This window comes from Hakea prostrata, chromosome 3, assembly GCF_041222555.1.
Source record: "Hakea prostrata isolate BN-2017 chromosome 3, UWA_Hpros_2, whole genome shotgun sequence".
NCBI lineage: Eukaryota > Viridiplantae > Streptophyta > Magnoliopsida > Proteales > Proteaceae > Hakea > Hakea prostrata.
In genome coordinates, this window is record NC_142602.1 from 71,710,098 (window position 1) to 71,735,627 (window position 25,530).

The window sequence follows — 25,530 nt, forward strand, 5'->3', positions numbered from 1 at the left end:
TAGAGACTCTTTCTTAACTTTTATTAGTAAAATACTTGAATATTATGTTATTGTGCTAAATGGATATGGTCGTTCCTAAACTTGATCTTTGGGGCTGTCGATCACACACTTGGGTATTCCAGATAGGGTACCGACTGGGTGGATGTGACAAGTGTTGATATCCATCCATAGAGCTTTTCTATCAACTGCAAGGTTAGATTCGTAAATCATGGAAATTTCAAATATTTGTTGCGTACCTTTCAGAGTGACTTGGAAAGTTCGAAATGATTTTATTCAACTTCTTTTCCTAAGTTGTGATTTATAATTTCTATAAAATCCGTTGGTTTCCTTTTCCAGATCGGATTTTACAAATTTTATCAAAGAGGAAAGCTTAAACAGACTTTCTTTTTTTTTTTTGCTTTCCTAATTCCTAACTTTTGATTTGTAGTTTATTCGAAATTCATTGGAAACATTCTCTTTTCTATGTCAATGCAGGGTTGGTAGAGTGGTAAGATCCATACTCTCAGTAGAGAGGTCATGGGTTCAACCCTTGTGGACGACAAAGCTCCCCCCTGAGGATGTAATTGAAGTATGAAAGAAACCAACCTCTCACATATACAATAACATAATCATGAACATATGTAATCAATGTAATATGATAAGAACAATGAGATCAAGATAAGAAGAAGAGAGACAATATAATCAGAGTGTGGAAATAAATGATACCAGTATATGAAAAATCACAAGTAGAGTGTGTGTGGAGAAATCGCTCCCCAAATCGCAGCTGAAAAGTAGTTCGAATACAATTAAGGTTACAATCCAATTCTCAAAAGAAAGGAAAGAAAGGGATAAACAACTAAGCTAATGTCTCTTCGGTCTTATACAGTGTATCCTCATACAAATAAACAAAAAGAAACAAGACATGGCTGCCTCCGTTCCAGAGTGGGACTAATCCTAGTACGCAACATTATCCATCGAGAGATCTTCAATGTAATCTTTGTGATCGCAAGCACCTTAAGGGTAGTATGCTTCATCAACGGGCGTCTCATAGTATGGGCCATCTTGTTCTTCCATTCCTGCAGGATAGTCTAACAAAATATTTGCACAAAAGGAGTGAGTTCAAAAGAACTCAGCAAGACAAGTTATTCCACAATAACATAAATAACATGATACAATACATAGCATGATGCAATATGATATGAAACAGACAATGCATGTATGAATCTAGCTCTATGTATGCTAGTCTCTATGGTAGACATACATAAATAACATGATACAATACATAGCATGATGCAATATGATATGAAACAGACAATGCATGTATGAATCTAACTCTAGGTATGCTGGTCTCTATGTCAGACATTCTTTAAGTCATAGCACCATACTTCTTTGGGAAAAGTCTCAAATCACTCATTATCGGTTGGTAATGGGTCATGCATCCCTCTCGAACAAACCATGGCTGGGCTTAGGTCACAGCTCTCTCACATCATTGTTTGGTCTAAGTGTTGGTGCATGTCAAGGTAAAGCCTAGCCAAATGCAAGTCATCTACTTAGTCATATCAAGTCAAATCCAGATACTTCCATTCCTCCCCTCTCTGGATCCTTTCCGGTATCCTTCACACTAGAGTCATCGTATCCTATGGCTACAACCAACTCGGAATACGGACTCATCAACCTTATTGGTCATCCAGAAATAATAGACGGGAAGCTCTCACGTCCTCTCACGGATATAACTCACCGGTCTCGAGCGCCCATGAGCCCAAGTCTACTATTTGCAACCCTACCAATAAATGGCCACTCACGAGTATCCACAATGTGATCTATGACCTCTCATGGATATAATGCACCGGTCTCAAGTGCCCACAAATTCACATTGCTACCACAGGTCGTTCGGTTTCAATACCCTTCCGAATCGGGTCTGATACAACAAGGACATCCTAGCCAAACACCACTAGACAAGCCCTAGGTATGACATCCAATAATCCGGGAAAGTGTCCAAGGGCACCATCAAAAATATCCCATTCTATTTGCACTGATGTCCAAGGACAAAAATGTTGAAAGGACATCCCCCAATCCCAAATCATACTTAATCAATCACATTCCCAATTCAATCATTTCATACACAACTGATATTTCATCATATAGAAATATACAAATAACATGATCAATCGCATATGTAATGACAAGAATAAATATTCATAATAACAAAGAATACATAAACATGGTACTACTGTACTTGAAGTACTTACAGTAGTAATACGACATGAAGAAATAAAATAATGAAAGTGAATTTAAACAGTTCCCAAAATAGAAACAAGATTTACGCAATCTATGTAATTATGGTAACAACCGTCCTTACCTTAATTCGAATCGAAGATAGTTTGGAGATCAAATAGAATGGTCCCAAAGTTAGTACTTGAACCCTAGACAATCATAGATGCAATATCAGAAAAGAAATCAAGAAAATCAGAGGTCAAACGGATCGAATCGAACAAAAACACCATTGCTGTATTCAGCTGGCGATCGGCTTGGTCAATCGACCCGATCGACCAGATGAATAGTAACGGGGCTGAAATTGAGAAATTGATCCAAAACCTCGCTTTCGGGACTCAAATTACTCCGAAATTTGAAAGGAATGTTAGGAATAGTAGACTAAGACTATCTAATGAAAATTATCAATAAACAAGGATCAAATCAAGACTTCCCAATTTGAAACCATAACTTTCTAATTTGATAAAACCATGCTCTTCAATGGTATCAACCATAAATGCAAAGAGAAATCAGGGATTTAATCAATAGGATGATGAGCAATAGATTAGAGATAATTACTAACATATAATCAGACCTAATATGCTAGAGAAATCAGTTTAGGAAAGGATCATGTTGTCATGAAAGAAAATCATAAGAAAACAAGGTTAAGAATCAATATGAGGTGCATAGCATTGATAGAATAGAAGGGGGTTTATACAGATGCAAAGAGGCAATAGAAGAGGTGGTTGCAAGGTTGCAGCACCTTCTTCATAGTCTCAACAGCAAGAATAAGATGAGACAATAGTAGATTAGAGAGAAAATGAGGGATTACATACCTTGGAGAAGAACTTAGAGAAGAGAAACTAAGAATCTTGCAAGAGCACTTCACCAATACCAAGGAGAGGCCTAAGAGGAGTCTTCCCACATTCTCAGAGGGTTCTAGCAATAGAATAGGGTTATAACTACGAAGTCCACTTAAGTAGAGCCTAAAATGACCTAAAAACCAAAGATTCTCGGATTTATAAAGCAACTGGCTGACTGGCATGGTCGACTGGCCAATCGACTAGGGCAGTCGACCAGGCTAGGACAACAACTTTAGACAGGGAAATGGGGGCCAAGATCAACTCAAAATCAAAGGGGCTTCTTCCTACATCTTAAATGACTAGTTTAGGTCAAAGAATTACCTTCAAATCAAGTCCGGGAGTGCATTAGATCCAATAACTAAACTCCTCCTCTTCAAGGTGCAGTTTCTTATCAAACACTGACAATGCTTCCAAGTATGGGGCACCATCATCAATCTCCATGGGTTCGGAGTCAAACACCATGTTTTCTACTGAGAGGGCCCACAGTTGGCTTCTTCCTACACTTTGGGTCTTCGGACCTACAAACATCAAGGTTACCGGGTCATGGTTAGGTTAGGCTAGGGCTAGATTCCGCAGATTTTCCATCTCTTTTAGGAGCTAACAAAGAATCATTGGAATTCTTTGAGATACAAGATAGTGATCTTGTAATTCCAAGGATTCAGACTATGGATAATGAACCTGAGGTTCATCCAGAAGATCCTAGTGGGAGTGGGAGTGGGAGTGTAGATGTAATAGCTACCTCAGAGAGTGAACAATCTAAAATGCACTTGTGCCATAGTGGGCGCGGGCTAGTTCCTCGTCGACGTTTCAACATAGAGGATGAAGTCTACATGGTAACTCCTGAAGAGATAGACTACGAGATGGCTCCAGTCGATAAGCATGAACCGAAGAGCGTGCAGGAAGCTCTTGCGGGAAAAAACTCAACGGAATGGTTGAAAGCGATAGAGGAAGAGTTGGAGTCGATTAAAGATAATCATGTCTAGGACTTGGTTAACTTACCGCCGGGCCGAAAGACAATTGGGAACAAGTGGGTTCTCAAGATCAAGAGAAAGATGGATGGATCTATTGAGAAATTCAAGGCTCGTATAGTGGCTAAGGGCTACACCTAGTGAGAGGGCATTAATTATAAGGAAACTTTTTCCCCTATGTTTAGGTTTACTTCCATCCGCCTCATTCTAGCCATTGTTGCTCAGCTTGGACTTAGAGCTTTATCGGATGGATGTAAAAACTGCTTTTTTCAATGGAGAACTTGAGGAAGAGATCTATATGGATCAACCTCAAGGCTTTGAAGCTAATGGACTTGAGCGCAAAGTGTGCAAGCTTAAGAAGTCCATATATGGCTTAAAACAAGCATTTAGATAGTGGAATATGAGCTTCCACCAAGCTATGATGGAAAGTGGGTTTTCCATGCTTGAGGAAGACCACTGTGTTTACACCAAGAGATCTGATAGTAATAATGTCATTTTGACATTGTATGTGGATGACATAGTTATGGCTAGTAATAACAAGGAGCTATTAGAAACCATTAAGAAATGGTTGTCCTTTGTATTTGATATGAATGACATGGGCGAAGCAAGCTATGTGCTTGGTGTCAAGATTGTCAAAAATAGGCAAAAGAGATTACTGGGTTTATCTCAAGAGACCTATATTGACAATTTCTTGAATAGATACCAGATGCACATCTGCAAACCAATTGATACTCCAATGGAGAAGGGTTTGTATTTGAGCCTCGATATGGGTCCTATTGGTGCTAAAATTGCCGGAGGCTTTGAACCGTAATCCTTCGCACCAATCCACTCGGATCCGGATCGATCCGACTCGATCCGACTCGCTCTTCGATCAATCAACCTCTCGCTCCTCTCGCTCCCGAAAGATAGAACACCAGTGAGAGACGAAGCCGATCGTCTTGATCGGCCCATCTCCGACGATCTAGTCAGTAGTTGATCAAGAGTAGAGCTCTCAGAGAGCTTTAATGGAAAATAAGCGAGAAGTGTGTGAATATTCGAATGAGCTTACCTTTCATGAAAATCTTGGCTCTATTTATAGGCTTCAATACGTTGTCTCTTATCACTGATGACCGTCGGATGGAAAGTATAGATCGGATGGCTATGATTAAGACTTTGTTTAACCTTTGGGCGGACCCTTAAATTCATTCATCTCATCAGGTGAATCCGGTTGAACCTGGTTAGACCGATATAAACCGGAAGTGGATATTTTAGTCACAACACAAGCCCCCAAGCCTGCTGATCAGGTCGAACTTGTATGAGACTCTGGTCAAGAGGTTTGAATCTTTTTTTCAAGTGACTTAAGAATATTCTTCATCTTGTATTGGTTGTGAGAATTCTTCAATACTTGAGCTTATCTGCTGCACATCTGACCACATACTATATTTCTGACCACTTGTTATATTTCTAATCACTCGTTGTATCTTTGATCACTTGCTGTATCTTTGATCAGTTGCTGATGAAGTATTCTTAGGAAAGAGTGGCTGATGAAACTTTTTGAGAAAATGGCTGATGAAGCCTTAATAACTGATCAGATGCCTTTTTGAGAAAATGGCTGATGAGAGCCTTAATAATTGATCAGAAACTTTTAGAGAAAATGGATAATGAGAGCCTTAATAGCTGATCAGAAACTTTCAGAGAAAATAGCTGACGAAAGCCTTAATAACTGATCAGATGCCTTTTTGAGAAAATGGCTGACAAGAGCCTTAATAGCTGATCAGAAGTCTTTAGAGAAAACGGCTGACAAGAGCCTTAATAGCTGATCAGAAGCTTTCTGTCCTTTAGACAATAATTGAAGAGAGTCTTAGCAACTTTGATTAGAATCTTCAATATAATCTGCTTTGTGTGAAATTTTCTTGATCAGCTCCTTTTGGCTTTGACAGAGTAGTAGTTTGAAGGAATTCTTTATCATATTGACTTATCATCCTCTGATCATTGCATATCTGATTAGATATATATTTCTGATCAAACTTGTATTCAGTATTAGTTTCTGATGAGATATTTCCGAAGAAAATATAGCTGATGAAGCTTTAATAGCTGATCAGATATTCTCAGATAATGGCCTGCAGAAAATCTTTGAGCTTTCGATAAATAATCCTCCGCATCCTTGAATTGTTTTATTCATTAATTCCATTGTTCTCAATCAAAAGGCTGCCTTGAAGAGATGTTGCCTTAGAGAGATGCTGCCTTAGCGAGATGCTGCCTTAAAAAGATGGCTACTGGAGCCTGACTTCGGAAAGTCGGGATCATTCCTCGGAAGGAACAATCCGGGATCACCCTCGGTACGGAATGATCCTTGATCAGCTACAAAAAGCATGACCAGGCCTCAGAAGGCCTCGGAAGGCTTTTAACCATGTGGTCGTGGGTTCGATTCCCATAGACGGCGCCAAATGTTGGTGCTAAAATTGCCGGAGGCTTTGAACCGTAATCCTTCGCACCAATCCACTCAGATCTGGATCGATCTGACTCGATCTGACTCGCTCTTCAGTCAATCAACCTCTCGCTCCTCTCGCTCCTGAAAGATAGAACACCAGTGAGAAACGAAGCCGATCGTCTTGATCGGCCCGTCTCCGACGATCTAGTCAGTAGTTGATCAAGTGTAGAGCTCTCAGAGAGCTTTAATGGAAAATAAGCGAGAAGTGTGTGAATATTCGAATGAGTACGTTGTCTCTTATCACTGATGACCGTCGGATGGAAAGTATAGATCGGATGGCTATGATTAAGCCTTTGTTTAACCTTTGGGCGGACCCTTAAATTCATTCATCTCATCAGGTGAATCCGGTTGAACCTGGTTAGACCGATATAAACCGGAAGTGGATATTTTAGTCACAACACAAGCCCCCAAGCCTACTGATCAGGTCAAACTTGTATGAGACTCTGGTCAAGAGGTTTGAATCTTTCTTTCAAGTGACTTCAGAATATTCTTCATCTTGTATTGGTTGTGAGAATTCTTCAATACTTGAGCTTATCTGCTGCACATCTGACCACATACTATATTTCTGACCACTTGTTATATTTCTGATCACTCGTTGTATCTTTGATCACTTGCTGTATCTTTGATCAGTTGCTGATGAAGTATTCTTAGGAAAGAGTGGCTGATGAAACTTTTTGAGAAAATGGCTGATGAAGCCTTAATAACTGATCAGATGCCTTTTTGAGAAAATGGCTGATGAGAGCCTTAATAATTGATCAGAAACTTTTAGAGAAAACGGATAATGAGAGCCTTAATAGCTGATCAGAAACTTTCAGAGAAAATAGCTGACGAAAGCCTTAACAACTGATCAGATGCCTTTTTGAGAAAATGGCTGACAAGAGCCTTAATAGCTGATCAGAAGTCTTTAGAGAAAACGGCTGACAAGAGCCTTAATAGCTGATCAGAAGCTTTCTGTCCTTTAGACAATAATTGAAGAGAGTCTTAGCAACTTTGATTAGAATCTTCAATATAATCTACTTTGTGTGAAATTTTCTTGATCAGCTCCTTTTGGCTTTGACAGAGTAGTAGTTTGAAGGAATTCTTTATAATATTGACTTATCATCCTCTAATCATTGCATATCTGATTAGATATATATTTCTAATCAAACTTGTATTCAGTATTAGTTTCTGATGAGATATTTCTGAAGAAAATATAGCTGATGAAGCTTTAATAGCTGATCAGATATTCTCAGATAATGGCCTGCAGAAAATCTTTGAGCTTTCGATAAATAATCCTCCGGATCCTTGAATTGTTTTATTCATTAATTCCATTGTTCTCAATCAAAAGGCTGCCTTGAAGAGATGCTACCTTAGAGAGATGCTGCCTTAGCGAGATGCTGCCTTAAAAAGATGGCTACTTGGAGCGCCGACTTCGAAAGTCGGGATCATTCCTCGGAAGGAACAATTCGGGATCACCCTCGGTACGGAATGATCCTTGATCAGCTTCGGAAAGCATGACCAGGCCTCGGAAGGCTTTTAACCATGTGGTCGTGGGTTCGATTCCCACAGATGGCGCCAAATGTTGGTGCTAAAATTGCCGGAGGCTTTGAACCGTAATCCTTCGCACCAATCCACTCAGATCTGAATCGATCTGACTCGCTCTTCAGTCAATCAACCTCTCGCTCCTCTCGCTCCTGAAAGATAGAACACTAGTGAGAAACGAAGCCGATCGTTTTGATCGGCCCATCTCCGACGATCTAGTCAGTAGTTGATCAAGAGTAGAGCTCTCAGAGAGCTTTAATGGAAAATAAGCGAGAAGTGTGTGAATATTCGAATGAGCTTACCTTTCATGAGAATCTTGGCTCTATTTATAGGCTTCAATACGTTGTCTCTTATCACTGATGATCGTCGGATGGAAAATATAGATCGGATGGCTATGATTAAGCCTTTGTTTAACCTTTGGGCGGACCCTTAAATTCATTCATCTCATCAGCTGAATCCGGTTGAACCTGGTTAGACCGATATACATGTGTTGTGACTAAAATATCCACTTCCGGTTTATATCGGTCTAACCAGGTTCAACCGGATTCAGCTGATGAGATGAATGAATTTAAGGGTCCGCCCAAAGGTTAAACAAAGGCTTAATCATAGCCATCCGATCTATACTTTCCATCCGACGGTCATCGGTGATAAGAGACAACGTATTGAAGCCTATAAATAGAGCCAAGATTCTCATGAAAGGTAAGCTCATTCGAATATTCACACACTTCTCGCTTATTTTCCATTAAAGCTCTCTGAGAGCTCTACTCTTGATCCACTACTGACTAGATCGTCGGAGATGGGCCGATCAAGACGATCGGCTTCGTTTCTCATTGGTGTTCTATCTTTCAGGAGCGAGAGGTTGATTGACTGAAGAGCGAGTCAGATAGAGTCAGATCGAGTCAGATCGATCCAGATCTGAGTGGATTGGTGCGAAAGATTACGGTTCAAAGCCTCCGGCAATTTTAGCACCAACATTTGGCGCCATTTGTGGGAAACTGAGCAAGAAGCTATAGCTCAAGTACCAGAAGAGCAAGATGATTCACTGATCGTTCTTCTGCAATCTTTTTGTTTCGGAGATCTTTGGCTCAGCGATCAAGTTTTTCTTCTAAGATCTGTCTTGAAAAAGCATCCAAGATCTTACGCTCTTTTTCCGATGAAGTTTCATATCCTGCAAGCTAGATCTGAGACGATTATGTGAATTTGGAGAAGAAAGCAAGATCTTCTTCACAGCTTTTATATCTTGGTTTTCATAAAGTAACAATAAGGGTGGAGCAAGAAGCATCCTGCTATATCTTGTTTCTTGATCTTTGGTTCTTTACCTTCGATCTATTGGATCTACTGATTATGGTTCCAAAAAACAACCAGCAAAGCGAAGACTTTTCTTCAGTAGCTACTACTTCAAGATCCCTGCAGCCAACGATGATACTCTGCCCATCATCAATCTTGCTGATAAGTTTTCCTTTCACTCGGAAATAAGTATCTCTGTTTTCAGATCTTAGATCTCGATTACCATTTTTCCAGATCTAAACATTTACGTTTCTTATATCTGTCACTGTTCTCTTATATCTAAATATCTCTATTTTCTAAAGATCTTTTATCACTCTTTTTTGATAAGCATGAAGGTAAACTTGTTGTAAAGACATCAGAGAAAAGTTTTCTTGTTGCAGTGATTACACGGATCGGCCACACATGACAATAATGGTGGAGCAAGAAACATCCTTCTTTCACCTTCAAGTGTTGTGTAACCAAAACCAAGCGAGACGACTAACTGATTGGCATCTCAGATGATCGTTGTTATTTTGATTAGCGTCTCGATCGGTAGTTTTTCTTTTTATCCTATGACCAGCGTTTCTTTTGGATTTGGTTCTTTACCTTCGGATCTACTGATTTGCTTTTCCATGTGCTGTTCTCCATTCTCTTGGATCTAAGTATCTCATCTCTTTCAGATCTGAGATCTCTATTGCTGATTTTCCAGATTTCCATCTCAAGAATCTTAATTAAGCCCCTCGGAGGAGTTGTGCCTGTGATCGTCTCCTATGGATTCAGAAATCAGATCAGATGAGGCAAGATGGGTTGTTCCATACCTTCTGTGGAACCCCTGCATATGTAGCCCTCAAGTTCCGGCTCGCAAGGGTTATGATGCGGCCAAGGTACAAGAATCACGATTCCTGAAATTATGGAGAACTGGTGGTTCAAGAAAGTATTCAAACACTATTTTTTCCCCTGAGAACGAAGCTCTGGAACAGGTTTTCTGACCCTGAATTTAAGCGTTTCCTTCTTGCTCCTGTAATCTTAAATCTCTCCAAATTCTGCTAAAATTGCCGATCGGATCTAGATTGGCAACAGATGAGGATGTAGGCATAAAATTAGAAACGATGTCCTTGGTTACTAATGTGCAGCGTGAGATGGAAAACGAGTTGGTGACTTTTAGCAAGAGTTCCAAAGAGAGGAGCAAAGAAGGCGTTGATCTCTTTGCAGTTAATGAGACATCTGAAGAGAATCAGAAACAGGATTTGGGGGAGAATTCTGGTTTGCAAATAAATCTAGAGAGAACTTCTGACAATGAAAATCATAAGTTGGAAACAGATGCGAGATACATATGGAAGACTTGATCCAAAATTATCGATTACTGGTGCGCACTGTGAATTGGAAAGTAAAACAATAATTTCTACCATGCACTGAAAAACTGGTTGAGGTGGGAAATAAAATGAAGGTGCAGAATATTGATACTCAGAATAAGGAGGATGCGAAGGTTGTTCAGAGAAAGCTGGACACAGATACTTTGATTCCAAAATTTGAGAAGTTGCTTCCACCAACATCTAAGAAGCAGCAGATTCCCACAATGCATGAGGCAATGGAGGATCAACTTGTAAAGTGAATTTTGACAACTCATTGACACCACCTTCTTCTGCAATTTCATTTGGCTACTGTTTAGCAATAGAATTGTTCGATGAAATGCCTCAGTACATTTTGGTGAGAATAAGTACAGAAATCGCCACATCAGCTACATCTCACATCTGTTCTCATGCAAAAGCTTCTGTTGTGTTGAAGGAGCTCCTCTTGTTTCTTGCAATTGAATTCGGCCAGCTTTTGCAAAGCAGCCCTGTTTTCTTCCAATGCTTGTGAATGGAAGTTGGTAAGATTCATGAAGCAATGCCATTCCTGCCTCTTAACTCTTCCTTCATTTCTGTTTGCTCTTCACGAAGCTCTAATTGAGAAGCTACTATTTCTTTTGATTGCACGAATATAGCCTTTGAATGTTCTAATGCAGCATCAATTTGAATTATAACATCCTTGGAAATCTCTGACATTTGTTGGGTTCGGAGATCAATTGATGTTAATGAATCTTGGATTTGGTTGGAGCTCTGTAACAATTTCCCTGATCTATTTTCCATGCTTCCTAGTTTATCCTCAACGAGTTCAGCTGATCTCTTTAAATCATTTATCAATCTCTTTGTTTGTTGCTTGAATGCATCACTCTGTAACTGATGGCGAATTAAGTTGGGTCTACAGAAAGAATTCAAGATACACTTTATGTGCTTGCTCACTTGTTGGTGCAAATCTCGAACAGCATTGCCAACTGCTAGGCTTTTTGAGAGAATTCGATTTGGGCTTTCAAGAATATGTGTTTGTTTCTCGCAACCGCTAATTGCTATTTGTTTCTGTTTTTGAGTGGATGGATTTGGCTTACAATAACTTGACAAGTTATATACATGATGAGCTTACAAGTTTTCCAACTCTACGTGTCATGGATATATCAAACAATGAATTCAAAGGTTCCATACCAGAGAAGTTTGGAAACTCTTCAAGCTTGGTACTTCTAAACATCTCTTTCAATAATATTTCTGGTTATGTCCCTCCAGAACAGATTTTCAGATCCATGGATATGAGTGCTTTCATTGGAAACCTCCAACTACGTGGAGGACCACTGTCACCATGTGGTTCAAAAGAAATTCCACATGTGGCTCGTTTCGAATTGGGAAGCAAAGGCACTGAGAAACTTAAATGGGTTCAGCAATCATGTGCAGCAGTTTTTTGGGCTTCCTCGATTTACAGCAAATGATGCACTGAAGAGCTTCAATTACCCAGAGTCAATAGAACCAGTGCCACCATTATCAGCTGTAGTCAGCAAGGTTGTTTTGCCAACAGGAATAACAGTTTCAGTATGGAAGTTTGAAGTGTAAAGTAATGGGAAGATGCAGGGATGCCACCACATACACCTAGCTGATTATCTACAATCCAGAGGATCAAATGAGAAGAAGCAGTGGCAGCAGCAGCAACAACTGCTGGGGTTATAGAGGAAGGCCATCGCTTGGATGGTTGAGAAAGGAGAGAGTACATGATGACTTTTTCGAAGCTTTCAGAATTTAATTTAATTATGATAAAGGCAATCAAAGGAGGTTGTCAACTAGTATCTTGATCTGAGCTGGACTTGAAACACTTCAAAGCAAAAACATTCTAGCAGTTTCTGAAATTTTGAGAACAAAGAAGTAGCAAATGTGAAAGGCTACATCAAATAACAGCCCAGATGATGGTAGCTTGAATAGCAGCAGCAGCAATGGATGTTACATTCCCAAAATTCTTATTTTTCGAAAGCTTTTCTATTCAAGTATCAACTCCTCAAAGAAGCATTTCAAAGATTCTTGAAGAATTCGAGTGCAGAAAGAGATCATGGAGCAAAAAATCTACTACAATAAAAAGATAAGTATATTAGAGTTTCTTGGTCATCATTTCTTTTTCTAACAATAGTTGATTTACAAATTCTTGGTCATCATTTCTTTTTCTAACAACATTTGAAATCTTCGATTTACAAATATTCATTCTACATTTGATAAAGAGTGTTTGTCATATATAACTTAGAGATGAATTTGGAATATCAAGAAGAATATATCAAAAACTCTAGATGAGTGCAGCTCTTTACTTGCAGATGGTTACTCACTTCAGCTTCCTTATGATGGGAGTTTGAGTAAATATGCATTTTGTTAGTACTGTATATAGTTAACTTATGATGGGAGTTTGAGTAAATAGAATATAAGTTTAGAGGAGTCATAGAAGTTTTTATTTTGTTTTATATGTTTCTGTTAATTGCAGATAGATATCAGTACCCTAAACAAACATTTGTGAAGTGTCTTATTTGTTTTTATTTATTAATCATAAAAGAATGTCTAGTTATCCTTCTGGCTGCATATAGGAAGGATGAGATATCGTCTTATCTTTGTGAAGTGTCTTATTTGTTTTTATTTATTAATCATAAAAGAATGTCTAGTTATCCTTCTGGCTACATATAGGAAGGATGAGATATCGTCTTATCTTTAATGAGGCAGGAATCCATATATTCTATACTGAACTGATATGAAATGCTTAGTTCCTGACCATTCATTAATTAGGCTTTTTATTAAGTTTCTAACTGTGGGCTTCCCTATAGTGTTATGATATATTATTCTCCTAGTATGATTGTTAGGTTTAGAATTGAAGCTTTAAGTTTGCAGGTGGAAATAGAAAAAGGAGGAAATACATCTTGGGAGTTCATCAGTCCAAAACTACATAAATTAAAATTTCTTGAGGAGTTGCAATTATTGCAAACTTCATATTATCATTTTATTATTTGATCTTGCACTTTATGGCAAACTTTGATCTTTTACTCTGCTCAATTTTAACAGGCTGAACATTAAAGCATTGATCATTGTGCAACTTTCTCTAAAGGCTTCTCTCAGCCACATAAAAGGTTGATTTCGGTTATGAAGGCTTCTGACCAGCAATTTTCTATAAAGCAGAGACTGATCATTGTTCTTGAAGACTTATATTATTCATGAAGACTTATTTCTATCAGTAGAAAGGAGACAGGATTTTCTGGTATTCTTGGAGAAATCAACTTATTAAGCGTGGTCATCTAAAATTTCTTCTTCATTATTAATCCAAAGAACATTTTTGCGAACTAGTCTTCTGATCATGCCATTTCAACGCGGATTCAGGGTCATTCCTTCTGAGGGTGATCCCGACTTTCCGAAGTCAGGCCCAAGTGGTCAGCCTTACGAGGTCACGTCATGCCTTTTCAACGCTGACTCAGGGTCACTCCTTCCGAGGATGATCCCGGCTTTCCGAGTCCAGGCTCAAGTAGCCAGCCATCTGAGGCGTGATTATGCTAGCTGATCCGGATCATTCCGTACCGAGGGTGGTCCCGACTCTTCGTGAGTTAGGTTCAAGTAGCCAGCCTTCCGAGGCCTGGTCATGCTTTCCGAAGCTGATCACGGATCATTCCGTACCGAGGGTGGTCCCGACTCTTCGTGAGTTAGGCTCAAGTAGCCAGCCTTTCGAGGCCTGGTCATGCTTTCCGAAGCAGATCACGGATAATTCCGTACCGAGGATGATCCCGACTTTACGTAAGTCAGGCTCAGGTAGCCAGGTCATGCTAAGCTAATCACGGATCATTCTTTTCGCGAGGGTGATCCCGGATTGTTCCTTCCGAGGAATGATCCCGACTTTCCGAAGTCAGGCTTAAGTAGCTAGCCTTCCGAGGCCTGGTCATGCTTTCCGAAACTGATCACGGATCATTCCGTACCGAGGGTGATCTCGGATTGTTCCTTCCGAGGAATGATCTCGACTTTCTGAAGTTAGGCTCCAGTAGCCATCTTTCTAAGGCAGCATCTCGCTAAGGCAGCATCTCTCTAAGGCAGCATCTCTTCAAGGCAGCCTTTTGATTGAGAACAATGGAATTAATGAATAAAACAATTCAAGGATCAGGAGGATTATTTATCGAAAACTCAAAGATTTTCTGCAGGCCATTATCTGAGAATATCTGATCAGCTATTAAAGCTTCATCAGCTATATTTTCTTCAGAAATATCTCATCAGAAACAAATACTGAATACAAGTTTGATCAGAAATATATATCTAATCAGATATGCAATGATCAGAGGATGATAAGTCAATATTATAAAGAATTCCTTCAAACTACTACTCACAAAGCCAAAAGGAGCTGATCAAGAAAATTTCACACAAAGCGATTATATTGAAGATTCTAATCAAAGTTGCTAAGACTCTCTTCAATTATTGTCTAAAGGACAGAAAGCTTCTGATCAGCTATTAAGGCTCTTGTCAACCGTTTTCTCTAAAGACTTCTGATCAGCTATTAAGGCTCTTGTCAGCCATTTTCTCAAAAAGGCATTTGATCAGTTATTAAGGCTTTCATCACCATTTTCTTCGAAAGTTTCTGATCAGCTATTAAGGCTCTCATTATCCGTTTTCTCTAAAAGTTTCTGATCAATTATTAAGGCTCTCATCAGTCATTTTCTCAAAAAGGCATCTGATCAATTATTAAGGCTTCATCAACCATTTTCTCAAAAAGTTTCATCAGTCACTCTTTCCTAAGAATACTTCATCAGCAACTGATCAAAGATACAACAAGTGATCAAAGATACAACGAGTGATCAGAAATATAACAAGTGGTCAGAAATATAGTATGTGGTCAGATGTGCAGCAGATAAGCTCAAGTATTGAAGAATTCTCACAACCAATACAAGATGAAGAATATTCTGAAGTCACTTGAAAGAAAGATTCAAACCTCCTGACCAGAGTCTCATACAAGTTCGACCTGATCAGCAGGCTTGGGGGCTTGTGTTGTGACTAAAATATCCACTTCCGGTTTATATCGGTCTAACCAGGTTCAACCGGATTCACCTGATGAGATGAATGAATTTAAGGGTCCGCCCAAAGGTTAAACAAAGGCTTAATCATAGCCATCCGATCTATACTTTCCATCCGACGGTCATCAGTGATAAGAGACAACGTATTGCAGCCTATAAATAGAGCCAAGATTCTCATGAAAGGTAAGCTCATTCGAATATTCACACTTCTCACTTATTTTCCATTAAAGCTCTCTGAGAGCTCTACTCTGGATCAACTACTGACTAGATCGTTGGAGATGGGCCGATCAAAACGATCGGCTTCATTTCTCACTGGTGTTCTATCTTTTAGGAGCGAGAGGAGCGAGAGGTTGATTGACTGAAGAGCGAGTCAGATCGATCCAGATCTGAGTGGATTGGTGCGAAGGATTACGGTTCAAAGCCTCCGGCAATTTTAGCACCAACAGGTCCTAAGACTCCAAAGGAGAAAACCAAGATGGAAAGAATTCCATATTCCAGTGCAGTGGGTAGCCTTATGTACAAGGCCGGATATTTGTTATGCAGTGGGTTTGGTTAGTCGGTACCAATCAAACCCAGGCGTAGAGCACTGGAAAGTAGTCAAGAGGATATTATGATATCTCAGAAGAACAAGTAGCTAACTACATGTTGTGTTACCAAGGATCAGATTTGCAATTAGTTGGCTATAGCAATGCTGACTGGACTAGAGACATTGATGAGCACAAATCAACCTCTGGATATGCTTTCTTACTAAATGGCAGGGCCATTTTTCGTGGTGTAGCAAGAAGCAGACTTGTATATCCCTCTCAACCATGGAAGCAGAGTATGTGGCATGCTCAGCTACGGTTTAAGAGGCTGTTTGGTTGAGGAGATTCCTACGACATACTTGATTTGTGATGACATCCAAAAAGGTTGCCCTTGTGTACTGTGATAGTACGATAGCTCTTGGCTATGTCAAGGACCCCAAGTATCATGGGAAGGCCAAACATATACAGTTGAGATATCATTTTGTTAGAGACATTATATCAAGGAAGTAAGTTGTACTTAAGCACATATCTACTAGTCCTTCTTACCAAACCTATAGCCAAGGATGTTTTTATTTCTCATGTAAAATCCTTGGGCTTGCGTAGATTGTGACTTACTTTTGTACTGAAACTTTCTTATTATTGAGTAATATGAGTTCATTCAAGCATTTATTTTATTCACTTTCTAAGTGATAGTATTCTTCTAGCATAAAACAAGATATGTCAATAGGCAAGAAAATGGCTCACTCACACGAGCATTCACCTCTGGCGCCTTGGAGGTGAGCAGAGATGAGACGGATTGTCAATCCTAAGTGTAGTGATCATCTGAGGCGAAAGGAACGGTTTGATTCAACTACACCCTAAAAGTGTTTGCTGGCGCCAACTGTATGTGTTACAGTGGTGAACATTTTAAGGACAAGAAGGTGATCTCTCAGAGGGATCGAGATACCTTTAGTTTAGTGAGTTTGAATAAACCTAGGACATTGTGGTATACTAATTCTTATTTGATGTGTTTCTTTGAATGATGTGCCATTCTGACATTCTAGGAAGGTTTCTAGTTTGCGGCTCACCCGTGCAGGTATATCACCGATCACACAACCCATTTTGCCAGTATGACTTGTGGATGTTATTGTTTGGGACAAAAGTGGTCTATGTATCTGGGATGCATAGCAGAGAGATCAATATATGTATATTTGGGATATACATGTGTCTGAGACACACCTGTGATAGAGAGATTGAATGTGTATATCCTGGGATATACATGTGTGTCTGGGACACACTGTGACAGAGAGATTAACATTTGCCCTTGTGCAAGTGGGAGATGTTGGGATTTATTAATTATTTTATTAATAAATTATATGCCCAAGGACAGAGTTGGAAATTCACGATTAGAGCGGTTACAAAATATAGGGTTATATATTTGTAACCACCATATCACTTGGGTGATTACATTATTCGTGTGTGAGATTTTCCTAAGAAAGGCGGCTCCCATCTCTCTCCTAGAAACATAGGAAAAGGGTTTCCTTGCTTTATATCTCTATACCTTCCTTCCACAACATTTTGGTTGTGGAATTTATTCCCTTTCCTAGTGATTGTGGAATCAAACCGGTGGAACTTTGGTAGAGGAACGAGACGTGAAATCCAGATTATTTCCATTGTAGTAATTCTATTTCTAGGAAAGCGAATCCAGGTAAGGATTTTTTTCCCTATCAATTAATTGAATTGAGATATATGGAATTATATTAACCTTCATCTTACATTGAGTGCAAGGATCCATTTAGCCGATCTCATTCAATGGATTAGTGTTCTTCTTTCTTGTTAGTTGTTAGGGTTCTTAAAGTAAAGTAAGGGGATCTTTCAGAATTATAAATATTCAAATCTTAGGAGGATTGGACATAACATTTAAACAACTAACAACATATAGAAGTTCTACAATACTTACGTTTGGTAAATATAACATAGGGCAAAATCTTGATGTAACCAATCAAGTAGTGAAATAACAAGTTGCAGCACCCTTTTTTTTTTTTACTTGGGAGATAACACAATTCATTTATTTATTTATTAATTTTTTTTCTTTCAAAATGACTACAGTTTATTAACATCAAAAAACTATTGAGAATACAATTAAAGGTTAAAAAAAAAATCCAACTTATTAGGTCACCACGTTGGTGAAAAAAATTAATAAAAAAAACACATATAATCATTTATGTACATATTTAGGATATCATCTTTTACATTTATTTCCATTGGAGATTTAGTTACTCCTATTGAGGAAAGCTTCAAACTGTCTGAAGACCCTACTCTTCATCCTTTATATCTTCTTCTGCTATCCTCACCACACAGTAAGCACCTGCTCCAGCTAGAGCACCTAACGTAGGGGCCAAAATATATATCCAAATTGAATCATATCGATGAGCTGCAACCGCAGGACCCAAAGTTCGGATGGGATTCATTGAAGCACCAGTCATTGGCCTGTTGATTTAAGGTAGTTAGTTTGAAATAAAATGAATAATAATTGACCACCATCTATATGAGTTTCTCAAGATGAATATGCAACACATGAAGATCAAAGGGCTCAATCCTATGGCTAGAGAGAGTAGTTAGAAATATATAAACAATCTGAGGAGCAAGAAACTAAAGGTATAAAACCTGGTTTTGATGGTGCCAGTCACCCCTACAACAAATGTTGCCCTTCTACATTGCTAGATGCATCATATGGAGGTTCATTACCCCCTTTGTTCAGAGAATCCTTCAACGGGAGATCCTTGTTGCTTCTTTGAAACATCTCTTGCAACTTCGCAATGGAAGAACGCGCGTCACCATTAACACGGTATGGGTCTACCATCGTTTTATGTCGAGGGTTTTCTAGCACTGACATTAGCTTCCAATGGCTCTAGTTTTCTATCGTTGGTCATCGATTGAGGGATTCAAGCATTTGATCTCTACCTCATTGGGTTACACTATCTTAGAGTGCAAGTTCAATCAAAATGAAGGAGGTGGGAGATGGATGAATAGTCAATTTCGAAAATGCCCTTGTTCCTCAATAGAGATCCATATATATGTGTTCTAGGTCCCTAGTTGCAAGCTTCGTGCAAAGGATTTTCATCTTGTCCATTTTTTATGCATTTCCTTATGTAAGAGTGACACGAGTTTGTAAGTCACCAAAGGGTTCAAGTTAGATTTAGAAGATATAATATTTTTTATTTTATATAATCTCAATTCTTTGATGTGACCTCTTGACATGTGCCACTCATCCATAAGGAAATGGATGATCCAGTTCATTATCAAAAATGGACTGGATAAAATTTCTCCTTGCTTTTACTTTCTACGTTCGGCCTAATATTCCCCCTTAGGACCCAATTACAAAATTCTGCAGTTGGGCTCTTCAAGACCCACTTGTTTTAATACATTGGGTCAAATACATCAACCGGCCCAAGGTCAAGGCTGTGAGTAACCCAACAGAAATTTATCCAGTCCATTTCCTTGTCTGAATGGACCATCCATTTCCTTGTAGATGTATGACATGTGTCCCAACATCACATCAAATGGTTGAAATCCATTTATTTAGTCAAATCAAAGACTTGTGATTAAATTTAAAAAAAAAATAATGTGACTTGTAGATGAACCTCAACCTTTTGATGTGATGTTGGGATACGTGTCACACATCTACAAGGTCCATTTCCTTGTCAGAAATGGACAGGACATTAGTTTGTAACCCAACCTTAACTTGGATCTTGGACACCAGTCCATCCAAGAATCCTTCTTGGACTGTATCTTCCCCAATGGGATCCATAGTTGTGATCAAAACCCTAATTTTCTCCCCCACTTTCACCAACAAACATGTAATAATTTATTCCTCTCCACCCTGGACAAAATGACATTAGAACTCTCACAATAATTGCCCCACGTCACCAAAGAGTTTTCCTCAATCTTTGTCACCCCGTCCAAAGGGTTTCGTTGGAGATCGCACCACCCAACCGTTATTTACTCTTGTTAGATGCATGAGAGAGAGAGAGAGAGAGAGAGAGAGAGAGAGAGAGAGAGAGAGAGATAATTATAGAGAGAGAGAAAATGAGAGACAGAGTTTATGTGGTTTGGTTGTACTTTGCAACCTACATCCATGAGAATGATAATTGTGCTTCCTTAGTCCTCTAATTGTGTTACATCTTACATATATAGACTAGAGTTGTTGTTGCCACAGGTCTAGGACTGTTACACTCTAGAGTTATGTTTTCACAAGTATATCTAGGTACTAAGGCTTTACATTGACAATGCCTAGTCTTGTGTGTTTGAGATAAGGTACAGCTCTAAGTATATCCCCATTGTTGAGATAATGCAGACTTTTGAAGACCTTGAGGTGTTTGAGATAATGCTAACTTCTGAACCTTCAGTTGTGGTTGAAATAATGTAGGCTACTGTGTTTTGGATGAGGTAAAACATTGAGTGTTATTTTCTGCTGAGGAATAGTGTTAGGCAAGGATTGTATGTGGTCTTCCAAAAACACCCTGATTAGTGAAGATGAAGTGGTGGCTAGGCAAACCGAGGTTCAGCCAGGGTTGCCGGTGAATTGCGGGTTTGCTGGAGATCGCACCACCCAGCTATTATTTACGTTGAACCTATGATGACTCTCAACTTCTTGTTCCTATTAACCTCCTCTTCTTCCTCTAGTAAATCTTTTCTATCATCTATCCTAGAATTATTCAGGATAAAAGTCAGCCTTCAACATCTTGTCTTTCACAATGCTATTATGGGCATCAATGTTGAACGTTATCACCGAATAAGCAAGAACATAAGTTAGCTGATGCTTCCCCTCAGCCAAAGGCTGCCCTAAACTCTCAAAAATTAGCTGATGCCCACTCCTCATGAGTTCCCCTTTTTATCTCACACTTAGCAGTTGGTTATGGTTTCCCTCACTCTCTTTCCTCCACGTGTCATGCCCCCAAGGCCCTATCAAGTTGTTGAAAAACTAAAACACAAATCACTTAAATTATACAAAAGTAGAGCGAACATTACATAGTACAAAATTGTGACATAGAAAAACTTCATGATCACAGAGTCCCACAGATTCCTTTAGGGCATGTTTGGTTACATGAATCTAGAGATTTGAAATCTCTGGATTCAAAAATCGGAGATTTATACCCGTTTGGTTGTGTGAATCCCTGGATTCATGAAATCTATAGATTCACCTTTTTACACTAAAAACGTAAATTTGTAGATTTATGGGTGAGGTGAAATCCTCACCCCCACTATAAAAGCGTTAAACATTTGAACCATGACTCTATAAATGTTTTTTCAGGATGAATCTACAGATTTCATTCCAAAGATTCAAGCTAACCAAACAGTTAATTTTATGAACCATGACTCCATAGAATTGAAATCTCTATAATTTTTAAATCTCCAGACTCAAGTAACCAAACAGGCCCTTATGTACAGAGAAAGGGGGGGGGGGGGAAGTCTTTAAGGTAATAGATGAAAAAACAGTCCCTCAAAAAGAGGAAAAGGAAACATATCTAAAGTGAAGCGACAAAGTGTCAAGAAGAGGAAGAGATTGTCTCAACAAAAGTAGGCAAGAAAAACTAAACAGTTTCTAGAGAAGTTTCTAAGTATCAGAAATCCTAAAGTGAATTTTGGACTACTCCAACCAGCACAACGGATGCATCTTTTAAGGTTGGAAAAAACTTTGAAATATAGACCTTTTATCATAGATGTCATTTGTTAATTCTTACCATTAAAAGATGGAATTGATGCATTCTTTGGCTTGATACCTGGCTTTAAAGTGGTGTCTTTATTTTTATTTTTAGATGTCATTTGTCAATCCTACTTCCAATGCAACCAATATTGCATATTGTTAAATACAATATTGGATGAAACCAAGAAGGTTTTCTTTACATATTGATGAAGAACACTTACCCAGCTACTAGAATGTTCAACATTACTGCTCCCCCAATAGCTATTCCTGCCAATTGTCCCACCTTTGGAGTGATAGAAAAGCCACCAATTCACCACCACAGAGGAAATAAACTAGTAAATAAATAAAGCAATAAAGGCACAAAAGGATGCAGGATGTACGTCTCTTTCATATTGGCAGAACCGAATGAAACCCACCCCCTGATGTGTTGAATTCTGACTACCATCAGTGTTTGGGATTCATTCCGTTCCTTGGTCAATATAACACACATGTTCCACCATCGACAATCCGTAAATAAATATGCTTCAATTAAATTTGAAATAAGGTAGGATGTAAAGAAAACTATAAAAACTATACTCACTGCTCTCGGATCAGTGGCAACAGCAAAGATGACAAACATGAGAATGAAGGTGATGATGAACTCAAGTGCAAAAGCATTTGTTGTATTAACTGAGGGTACAGTAACCCCACCAGAGATGAAGGGGTGTACTGTTTCTTTAAGGATGAAAGAGGCACATAAAGATGCTAAGATTTGTGCTGTCACATATGCTGGAACTTGGACCCAAGGGAACTTGCAAAATGTGGCAAAAGCTAGAGTTACTGAAGGATTAAGGTGTGCTCCAGAGATATGACCTATTGATAACACCACAATCATAACTGCTAGTGCTGAACAAGCTGCATTCCCTATAAGAGTCTCCACACCATTATACTTTTGGTTCACAATTGGTCCAGCAGCTGCTGAAAATATCAGGATGAATGATCCCAAAAACTCAGCTCCAACCTGTAATTGCATGATTATGGCATTGTTACAAAACAAAAGGTGGATATACTAAAAAGTCTTGAGTGCATTTATATTAATATTGTTGGTGCCATTAGACTAGATGTGAGTTTCTGGAGTATTTTACCATTCAACTCAAACTTTCTTCTTTCAAACGTAAAGGATGTTCTTTGGTAGTGATCATAGCTCCTGGGTTAAAAGGTCTCATATGGCAAACAACTCTTCTATAAATAGGGAATGAGCGATGATGGAGCTTATTAAATTCCAACCCCCAATTAGCTGTTCCGATTGATAAGGGAGTCTGGATCTTCTACCAACATGGAAATTTTTTTTCTCTCACATGATTAGATTCATAATACGTGTTCATTCTAAAAACAAAATCATCTTTTAAGTGTGAGAAAGAGAAGATTTACATTCTACGTTTTGGGGACTCTGAGAGGAAGGCAAGGGTTTCCGTTGGTTAAGCTACCAGCCCCATTGATTAATTAATTTATTTATTTTCCTTAATATTTTGGTGTTTAGGATTTTATTCCTTGCCTCATGATATATAGAATTTCACTGTTTATGATCCTAGATAGGTGTACTTCCCAGCACTCATGGTATTGGTATAGATATATATCATCATCTGGCAAACCATTATCTATCAATAAGAACAAGAAAAATTGAACCAAATACAACAAGAAAAGGTTACCCATTGGGAAATACGTTACCTTCTTAGAAGAAAGCACATACTGACCACTGTCGACCATGCCAAAGCATGAACAGCGCTTTTGCTTCTTCTTCTTCTTCTTCTTGGGTGACAACGTATTTTCTTCGACTTCTATTGAAGGTTGAAAGTTTGATGACTCCCATATATGTATTGCTTTTCCTCCAAAAGAGAAGAATTTCAGCAACCAAAAAAGAAATCAAAATATTCGGATTTTCCTTTTTTTCGGTAGAAAAATGAAAAAAAATAATGTTATGCTCCAAAAGAGAGTTGTAAAGAGATTTAGAATACCAGTAGATTCTCCGGTTTTTATGTTTTCTGATATGTGAGACTGGAAGACTTCGACGATCTCTGGTGGAACTTGTTCCATGTTATATCTGTAATGAAAGAGAAACCCAGAAATCCTATCCTTAAAAGAAAAACTCCAGAGTTGAGATAGTGAGAGAAATAACGTTTGATTGAGGCTTTGGATCGAAGAACAGGTCTTGAGGTCCTCATGGTGCATAGAGTGGTAATGCAAGAAACTAAACATTCATTAAAAAAACAAAAGGTGCATTTAGTCCAGAAGGATCCTCTACAATTGTTTGACTTTGAGAAAATGATAATAAATGCAATCTTACCTTCGTTTAGACAAACTAAATTCCAAAAAGAAAAAAAAAAAAAAAAAAAGAAAAACTACTTGGCCTTTCACAGGTTGACTTAAATATATATACAAGAAGATGGAGTAACGTTTCCACTAACCAGTTAATCAATTGAATAAAAACTAAAAAACAAGGTTTCCCTTTCAATATAGTAGGAGGAAAATGGATGAATTAGGATTCCGTTGAATACAGGTGGCCCAACTCTTTTTTCTTCTTTTTATATATTTATTTATTTATCATTATTATGTTCAACCTAGCCAGCAGGGCCTCGCTCTTGGTTTCGAGAGGTTTCCAATTCTGACTTCCTACATGGAAGGGTTGGTCTTTTATCAACTAAACCATCTATCGAGATTGATAGACCAACTTCAAAATTACTAGTAACCCACACTTAAGGATCTGTTTGGTTACATGAGTTGATCTGGAGATTTTAAATATCTAGAGATTTTAAATTTATATATTTTTAAATCTATGGAGTTGTAATCCATAAAATTAACTATTTGGTAAATATGTGGATTCATCCTGGAAAATTATTTGGTCGATGTGATTTTTGTGAATGCGCAAATGTTTAGCGCTTTTATAGTAGGAGTAAAATCTGGATTTCACCCCAAACCCATGATACTGAATTTTCACAACCAAACGGGTACAAATTTCACATTCATGAATCCAGAGATTTCAAATCTTTGGATTCATGCAAGCTCAAGAGATTGGCGTGATTCAAATTTTGAATATTAAAAAATTATAATGCCCTTACGTGATTTGACCAAATAACGGCCTAATTGTCACTCACACTCATCTCCTTCACCTTGCTTGTTGAAAACCATCACACCACTTCCACTACTCACTACCCCACCTTCCCCTGCCTGAGATCACCCACCACTAATCCTATTTTATGGATTACACACACTTCCTAACTTGACTTGATTCGGTAGCACTCCGCCATGACCAGTACAAACAGTGGCGGAGCCACGTTGGGACCGGAGGGGGCCATGGCCCCCCCGGATTTTTTGAAATTGTGAATATCCTTGTTTTTTCATTTATTTCTCTATCTTTAAATGTGAAATACCACTATTTGGCCCCCCTCCAAAAATTAAAATTAAAAATTTAAGATAGAGATGATGGGTACAAATGTCATTCATAATCTTTATCCAATGATTATCATTAAATCCCTAGTTTTAAGGAATAAAAGGTTAAATACTAATTAAAAACTAACTTAGGATCCATGAATTTCTCCTTATATATTCTTTACTATTTTCATTTCTATTTTTTCTCTCATGAATCTCCTC

General features: G+C 38.5%; 1 protein-coding gene across 2 annotated transcripts; it reads right to left on the bottom strand.

Moving 5' to 3' along the window:
- Nucleotides 1-694: 694 nt before the first annotated feature.
- On the bottom strand, nucleotides 695-24,130 carry LOC149022964 (putative aquaporin NIP5-1). 2 transcript variants are annotated; one of them, XM_089147376.1, is made up of 5 exons: nucleotides 23,898-24,130; nucleotides 23,611-23,762; nucleotides 22,484-22,903; nucleotides 22,125-22,186; nucleotides 695-1,067 (listed from the first exon to the last, which is right to left on the bottom strand). In XM_089147376.1, exons 1-5 carry the CDS (start codon nucleotides 24,109-24,111, stop codon nucleotides 1,025-1,027), a joined length of 891 nt encoding a protein of 296 aa, XP_089003502.1. In that variant the 5' UTR covers nucleotides 24,112-24,130; the 3' UTR covers nucleotides 695-1,024. The 2 variants fall into 2 exon arrangements, with proteins under 2 accessions (XP_089003502.1, XP_089003501.1); XM_089147375.1 differs by lacking the exon at nucleotides 695-1,067 and adding an exon at nucleotides 18,261-18,686.
- Nucleotides 24,131-25,530: the final 1,400 nt, after the last annotated feature.